At 42.5% G+C, this 8523-nt stretch overlaps 1 protein-coding gene across 1 annotated transcript in view; it reads left to right on the top strand.

The window, feature by feature from the left end:
• The window catches only part of Appbp2 (amyloid beta precursor protein (cytoplasmic tail) binding protein 2), a 58761-nt gene that overhangs the window by 12281 nt on the left and 37957 nt on the right, over positions 1-8523 (top strand). The window contains exon 3 of the mRNA XM_013013393.1: positions 3581-3732. Coding sequence (XP_012868847.1) covers positions 3581-3732 — 152 coding nt within the window. The remainder of the gene's footprint in view (positions 1-3580; positions 3733-8523) is intronic.

The raw sequence follows: 8523 nt of genomic DNA, 5'->3' as shown, positions 1-8523 counted from the left end.
GTGTGTGTGTGTGTGTGTGTGTGTGTGTGTGTGTGTGTGATGCCGCGCGTGTGTGTGTGGGGGGGGGATTTGGGGCTTGAACTCTGGGCCTGGGCACTGTTCCTCAGGTCTTCAGCTCAAGGCTAGCGCTACCACTTGAGCCACAGTGCCACTTGAGCCACAGTGCCACTTTCGGTTTTTTGAGTGGTTTATTGGAGATAATGGCTTTGAACCACAATCCTCAGATCTCAGACTCCTGAGTAATTAGGATTGCAGGCGTGAGCCACAGGTGCCCGGGCCTAAGAATGTCAGTCATGGAGCTCAAACTCTGGGCCTGGGCGCTGTCCCTCAGCTCTTCAGCTCAAGACTAGCTCTCTTTACCATTTGAGCTACAGCACCACTTCCGGCTTTTTCTGCCTATGTGGTGCTGAGGAATCGAACCCAGGGCCTCATGCAAACAAGGCAAGCACTCTACCACTGAGCCACTTTCCCAGTCTGCCTAAGTACTTTTTTATTTTTTTAAAGTGGCAAAATACAGATATATAGATCATATTAAATTAGCCCCTCTCCTCCCCTGCTTTATTTTTGTACTGGTCCCGATCAGGGCTGAGCTGATATGCTCAAGACTCTTACTGTGGCTGTGCAATTGAGCCGCATGCCACTTCCAGCTTTTGGTGGTTAATTGGAGATAAGGGTGTCACAGAAGCCAGATACCAGTGGCTCACATGTATAATCCTAGCTGTTCTGGAGACTGAGATCTGAGGATCAGGGTTGGAAGCTAGCCTGGGCAGAAAGTCTGCATGAGTTTTTTTTTTTTTTTGGTCGGTTGTAGGGCTTGAACTTTGAGCTCTTCAGCTCAAGGCAAGTGCTCTACCAGTTGAACTACAGTGGCACTTTTGTGACTTCTTCTGCTTATATTGTGCTGAGGAATCGACTCCAAAGCCTCATGCATGCAAGGCAGGCACTCTACCACTGAGCCACCTTCCCAGCCCATGCATGAGAGTCTTATCTCCAATTAACCACTCAAAACTGGAAATTGAGCTGTGGCTCTAAGTGGTAGAGTGCTAGCCTTGAGCAAAAGAGCTCAGGGACAGCTCCCTGAGTTCAAGCCCCATTACAAACAACAACAAAAAGAGTCTTATGGACTTTCCTACTCTGGGAGGCTTTGAACCAGGATTCTCAGATCTTAACCTCCAGAGGAACTAGGATTGTAGGCGTGAACCACTATCACGCAACCTAAATTTACCACACTTAAGGATATATGTCAGTGACATTCAATTTATTTACCTTTTATCAACACTATCCATTTCCAGAGTGTTTTTACCATCTCAGACAAAAACCATTTTAGTCATTAATAATAACTCATAGTTAATAATAACTAATTCCCTGCAACCACTGTTTTGCTTTTTTGTATGGACACATTCTCAATTCTCTTAATTATATATCTAGGGTATATGCACAGGATGACCTCATGCTACCTTTTTTTTTGAGCAGCTGTTACATTTTTTTCACAGCAGGTATATCATTTTACATTCCTGTCACCATTTGTAAGGGTTCAGCTTTTTATATCTTGTCTATACATTTTTTTAAATTGTATTTGTTTTGCTGCCTATACTTAAAAAAATTCTATTGGACATGAAGTGATAACTCACTGTGATTGTAATTTAAATTTATAATTCTCTACTCACTAATGATATTAAGCATCTTGTGTTTACTGACTGTATTTTTTTTTTTTTTGGTGCCCAGTATTAGGGCTTGAACTCAGGGTTTGGGTGCTGTCCCTGAGCTATTTTACCCAAGACTAACACTCTACCACTTGGGCCACAGCTCCACTTCCAGCTTTTTTGGTAGTTAATTAGAGATAAAAATCTCACAGAAGCTGGATGCTGGTGGCTCACCTCTGTAATCCTAGCTACTCAGGAGGCTGAGATCTGAGGATCACAGTTCAAAACCAGTCCGGAAAGCCAGAATGTCTATATCTTAAAGTAACCACTAGAAAACTGGAATAACATTTTGGTTCAAGTGGTAAAGCTCTAGCCTTGAGCAAAAGAGCTCAGGGACAATGATCAAGCGCAGAGCTAAAGCCACACAATCTACCAAAAAAAAGTTGCAGACATTCTTGCCTGTGCTTGCTTGGAACTATGATCTTTAGATCTCACCCTCCTAAGTAACTAGGATTACAAGTGTGATCGATTGGTGCCCAGCAATATATCTTCTTTGGAAAATGGTCTACTCAAATTATTGCCTAGTTGTAATTGGGTTCTTTTTTATTATTGAATTATTATTTTTTGGTGTTGATTCTAGGATTTGAATTCAAGATCTCAAGTTATCACTAGGCTTTTTGGTTCAAGGCTGTCTCTTCCACTTGAACCATGTCTCCACTTTTGGTCTTTTACTGGTTAGTTTGAGAAAAAGTCTCACAAATTTATCTGCCTGAGCTGGCTTTGAACTGGGATCCTCAGATCTCAGCCTCCTGAGTAACTAGGATTACGGATGGGAGCTATTAGTGTTATAATTGATCTTTTTTTTTTTTTCTTTTGCCAGTTCTGGGGCTTGAACTCAGGGCCTGGGAACTGTCCCTGAGCTTCTTTTGCTCAAGGCTAACACTCTACCACTTGAGCCACAGCACCACTTCGGGCTTTTTCTGTTTATGTGGTATTGAAGAATTGAACCCAGGGCTTCATGCATGCTAGGCAAGCGCTCTACCACTAAGCCACATTGCTAGCCCTATAATTGATTATTAAAGCTTTTTTCTTTTTCTTATTAGTAAAAAAGTGTTTCTGGGCTGGGAAGGTGGATCAGTGGTAGAGCGCTTGCCTTGCATGCATGAGGCCCTGGGTTTGATTCCTCAGTACCACATAAGAAAAAAGCTGGAAGTGGCACTGTGGCTCAAGTGGTAGAGTGTTAGCCTTAAGCTGAAGAGCTGAGGGACAGCGCCCAGGCCCATCCATAATTCAGGCCCCTCGACCAGACCAAAAATAAATAAATAAAAAGGTATTTCTTGGGCTGGGAATGTGTCTTAGTGGTAGAGTGCTTGCGCCTGACATGCATAGAAGCCCTATGTTCTATTCTTCAATACCACATAACAGAAAAAGCCAGAAGTGGCGCTGTGGCTCAAGTGGTAAGAGTCCTAGTCTTGAGCAAAAGAATCCCAGTGCCTAGGTCCTGAGTTCAAGCCCCAGGACTTGCAAAAAAGAAAAAAAGCTATTTCTTGATCATATACAAAGTAAATAAAATCTTATATAGCACATATACTATGTGTAGCAATAAATAACTGTGGGACCAGGCCCAGCACTACTCCTACTGTATGGGACAAGGATAAGTACCTGTTGCCAGCACCTGCTAAAGTCAGGCCTCTGACTGCTCTATTTAAGTGTGAGGGCCCAGGACTCACCTTGCTGTAAGCTTCTAAGCCCCTTTCCACTTAGATCTTGAAGAACTTCGCTTTACCTTAGAATAACCTAGCATATCCACTGTAACACCCTTCTTCCCAACCCCCACCCCTACTCTCCACCTCCCCCCCCCCCCACCCAGGGGCAACTAGCTCTCTAAAAGGACAAAAATAACTTACCTCTATAAAATAACTTTCCTTCTCTTTCAGACATTTGCTTCATCATTGTTTTCAGGCTTTGATGGATCATGGTGTTAAAGTGGCTTCAGTTTTGGCCTACTCATTCAGTAGACGGTGCTCTTACATAGCAGAATCAGATGCTGCAGTCAAGGAGAAAGCCATTCAAGTTGGCTTTGTTTTAGGTAAGAAATGGTAAAATAGAATTTTAATCTGTGATGGGCCCATAGTTAACTTGCTAACAATAAAGGTTTCCTCCAAGTTTCTCAAAGTCTACATAGAAAAGTTAAGAAGAAACCATCGGAATAAGTTGATGTGATTTATTGAACATTAACTCTGTGTCAAACACCATACTAGGTAAATAGTATCTTCTTAAATCCTTACAGCATTCCAGTGATCTGATAGTATTAATAGCATTTTACATATGAGGAAATAAGACTCTGAAAACTTGAGTAACTGGATCAAGTCACATATCAAGTAGTGAGCTAAGTTTAGAATCTTGTGTCTATGATTCTGAAGCACATATCTTTCTACCATGTCATGCTGCCAACAAATTCTTTGACTTGCTTACTATATACTGTGGTATGGGACTTAACCTTCTTGAGGCATTGGTTTACCCATCTCTAAAATGAAGATTGTTTTATATTTTTTCATGGAGATGTTGTAAGGATAGTGAAAACATAACTGTAAAAACATTTTGGAGCCAAGCGCTGATGGTTCACACTTGTTATTCTAGCTACTTAGGAGGCCGAGATCTGAGAATGGTGGTTCAAAGCCAGCTCAGGCTGGAAAGTCCGTGAGACTCTTACCTTCAATTAACCACCAGAGAACCGAAGTGGTACTTTGGCTCCAAGTGGTAGAGCACTAACTTTTAGCAAAAAGAGCTCAGAACAGCACCCATGTCCTGAGTTCAAGCCCTGTGGCCAACATCAACAAAAATGTTGGGACGTTTTGTATGCTACACGTACAGAAAAATGTTGTTAAATATTTGTATAACATTTTGTATTGTTTTCATAGTACTTATTAATAAGTATACTTTAGGCAGTTGTTTTATGAAAGTCATGACTTCCTTACATTTTTATTTTATTTTGAAATAATGGTAGTCAGAGAAAATTGCTAAAGAATACCTAGAATTCTTTGAACCAATGATGACATCTCGTGTAATTGTAGGACAATATCAAAACAAGGAAATTGTCATTGGTATTTTTAACTAGACTACAGACCTTATGAGTTGTTGTCAGTTTTTACATGCACTCATTTGTGTGGGTGTTTCTATGCAGTTGATTCAATGTAGACTCATAAGTGCTATTACTACCAGGATACTGAACTGTTTCATCACTACAAACCATGTTTGTTTTTAGCTTTTTGAATTAATATGTGCATGTATGTGCATATGCACTTTTTCTTTTTCTTTTTTGGTCAGTTGTGGGGCTTGAACTCTGGGCTTGGGCGCTGTCCTTGAGCTGTTCAGCTCTGCAACTTGAGCCACAGCACCAATTCTGGTTTTCTGGTGGTTAATTGGAAAGAAGAGTCTCATAGACTTTCCTGCCTGGGTTGCCTTTGGACCCTGGTCCTCAGATCTCAGCCTCCTGATGAGTAGCTAGGATTTCAGGCGTGAGCCACCATTTCCTGGCAGAACATATTTCTTTTCTAAAAAAGAATTTTGAATTTACCCTTACTACTTTCATGAAATATAAATTGAAACAGAGTTGTCCAAAGACAGTATTGTTTTGTGATCTTGATTGATATTGATGACATCGCTTTAACTCTAAATTGTCATGTAAAAATTTGTATTGGAGAAATTTACTATCCAAGGATATGAAAGGCAGAAAAGCTAGTAGTGTTTAGACATTTCCACATACATCATATCAGTCTCTCTCATAATGAGCCAAATAGATAGCTTGGACAGAACCAAGTCCTTGCCCATTCACATTATTAGTTTTAATCCTAAAATTATCCAGAGAATGGAGAAACAATCATACCAGAAAGAAACAGTGGTAAGTGGCGCTGTGGTTCAAGTGGTAGAGCGCTCGCCTTGAGCTGAAGAGCTGCCTAAACCCAGAGTTAAAGCCCCAAGACTGACAAAAAAAAAAAAAAAGAAACAGTGGTAGAAATAATTCTTTAAAAATAATAACCTTGGACTGGGAAAGTGGCTTAGTGGTAGAGTGCTTGCCTGGCAAGTATGAGACCCTCGATTCTTCATTATCACATAAGCAGAAAAAAACGGAAGTGACACTGTGGCCCAGGTGGTAGAGTGGTAGCCTTGAGCTGAAGAGCTGAGGGACAGTGCCCAGGCCCAGAGTTCAGGACCCCCCTACCCCCCCCCCCCAAAAAAAGTAATAGCCTTAAGCCCAGCCTTACGACCTGTGGCTTACCCCTATAACCCTAGCTACTCAACAGGCTGAGATCTGAGGATCACAGTTCAAGCCAGCTCAGGCAGGAAAGTCAATGAGATTCTTATCTCCAATTAACCACTAAAAAACTGGAAGTGGAGCTGTGGCTCAAAGTAGTAAAGTGCTAGCCTTGAGCAAGAGAGATCATGGAAAGTGCCTCAAGCCCTGAGTTCAAGCCCCATTACCAACAAAAAACAGCTTTGCTGGATGTCTAGTTCCTGCCTGTAATCCTAGCTACTTAGGAGACTGAGATTTTGGGATCACAGTTTGAAGCCAGTCCAAGCAGGAAAGTTTGCAAGACTCTTTTTTTTTTTTTTTTAAGTCCGTCGTGGGGCTTGAACTCTGGGCCTGGGGCCCTGTCCCTCAGCTCTTCAGCTCAAGGTGAGCGCTCTACCACTTGAGCTACAGCGCCACTTCCGGTTTTCTGGTGGTTTATTGGAGATAGGAGTCTCATGGTCTCTCCTGCCTGGGCTGGCTTTCAACTGCTATCCTCAGATCTCAGCCTCCTGAGTAGCTAGGATTACAGGTGTGAGCCACCAGGGCCCGGCCAATGCAAGACTCTTATCTTAAGTTAGCCACTAAAACACCAAAAGTCAAGCTGTAGCTCAAGTGGTAGAATGTCAGCCTCAAACAAAAATCTAACAAACAGAGCTGGAAAGGTGGCTCATTGGTAGAGTGCTTGCCTTGCATGCCTGAGGCCCTGGGTTCGATTCCTCAGCACCACATAAGCAAAAAGAAAAAAGCTGGAAGTGCCGCTGTGGCTCAAGTGGTAGAGCGCTAGCCTTGAGCTGAAGAGCTGAGGGACAGCATCCAGGCCCAGAGTTCAGGCCCCACGACCGGACACCCCCCCCTCCCCTCCAAAAAAAGAAAAAAAATCGAACAAACAGTCCCCAGGCCCTGATTAAAGGCCTCATACTGGAACACACATTTTATTTTATTTTTTTGGTTGTCTGAACTCTGGGCCTGGGTGCTGTCCCTCAGCTCTTCAGTTTAAGGCTAGCTCTCTACCACTTGAGCCACAGCACCACTTCCGGCTTTTTTTCTGCTTATGTGGTGCTGAGGAATTGAACCCAGGGCCTCATGCATGCAAGGCAAGCACTCTACCACTGAGCCATCTTCCCAGCCCCAGACACACACATTTTTAAAAATAAGTGTTATATAGGTATAACTCATGCAGTACAGCTTGATTTATCATTGCCTTCAAATTGATACCACTTCATCTCTAGGTAGCCATTAGTCTATTAGTCTATTTTATGTTTTTATAGATTAATCCATTCTAGACTTTTTTTTTTTTGGGTCCAGTCGTGGGCCTGAATTCTGGGCCTGGGCACTGTCCCTCAGCTGTTCAGCTAAAGGCAAGTGCTCTACCACTGAGCCACCTTCTCAGCCCCTCTAGACATTTTATATGTAGTAGACCCAGAAGATATTTTTGTGACTAGTTTGTTTCATTAAGTGTGATGTCATTAAGGTCTATTCATGTTGTAGAGATGGAAGTATTTAATATAACAATCTTTTGTTTTGGTCAGTCATGGGCTTGAACTCTGGGCCTGGGCGCTGTCCCTGAGCGCTATAGCTCAAGGCAAGCGCTATACCACTTGAGCCACTGGGTCACTTCTGTTTTTCTGGTGGTTAATTGGAGATAGAGTCTCACGGACTTTCCTGCCTGGGCTGGCTTTGAACCGAAATCCTCAGATCTCAGCCTCCAGAGTAGGTAGGATTACAGGCATGACCCACTGGTGCCTGGCTTATAACAAGCTTTTGTTCAAGTATTAGAATACTAGAAAGGCTAAAAGATGACACAATATCAACTTTTAAGACACTCTGAAGCACTTGAAGAAGGGAAGAGATTAGAATTAATAAAATTTAGAAGTTTTGAGTCTGGTACTTAATGGCTCACACCTGTATCTTTGAAGCTAGCTCTAGGCAGAAAAGAGACTCCATCTCCAATTAGCCAGTAAAAATCCAATTGAAAGCATGGCTCAAATGGAAGAGCACCAGGTGTGAATAAGAAAGCTTAATGAGAGCATGAGTTCTTGAACTTTAAGCCCTGGTACAAAGTTAATAATAATAATAATTGAGAAAATTGAGGGAGCCTTTGAAAAGGGGGTCTGAGAGCTAGCAGCTGGCTAGTTTTGCTGATGTTGCTGACAGGGTTATGTCAAACTGGTTTTGCAAGGGTTAGAAAACTGCAACTGGAATTGACTGTTACTGGAATGAACTGCCACTGTTCCGGTAGAGAAACATACCTTAGGGCTGGGAAGGTGGCTCAGTGGTAGAGTGCTTGCCTTGCATGCATGAGGCCCTGGGTTCGATTCCTCAGCATGTACCTTCTGAGTGTTCCTGTCAACAATAGGAAGTATCCTTTGTTCCTCAGTTGCTCTACTGATTGACAGAGGCTAACAACATAACTAGCAAAGGAAAAACATGGTTTGCAATCATTGCATCTGCATCATAAAACTATAGCCTAGGGTATGGGAAGGTGGCTTAGTGGTAGAGCACTTGCCTTGCATGCATGAGGCCCTGGGTTCAATTCCTCAGCACCACATAAGCAAAAAGAAAAAAGCTGGAAGTGGCGCTGTGGCT

The sequence above is a fragment of the Dipodomys ordii genome, unplaced genomic scaffold, assembly GCF_000151885.1.
Source record: "Dipodomys ordii isolate 6190 unplaced genomic scaffold, Dord_2.0 Scaffold19, whole genome shotgun sequence".
Taxonomy (NCBI): Eukaryota; Metazoa; Chordata; class Mammalia; order Rodentia; family Heteromyidae; genus Dipodomys; species Dipodomys ordii.
The sequence above is the reverse complement of the archived record's forward strand: the minus strand, read 5'-3'. Positions and strand labels throughout refer to the sequence as shown.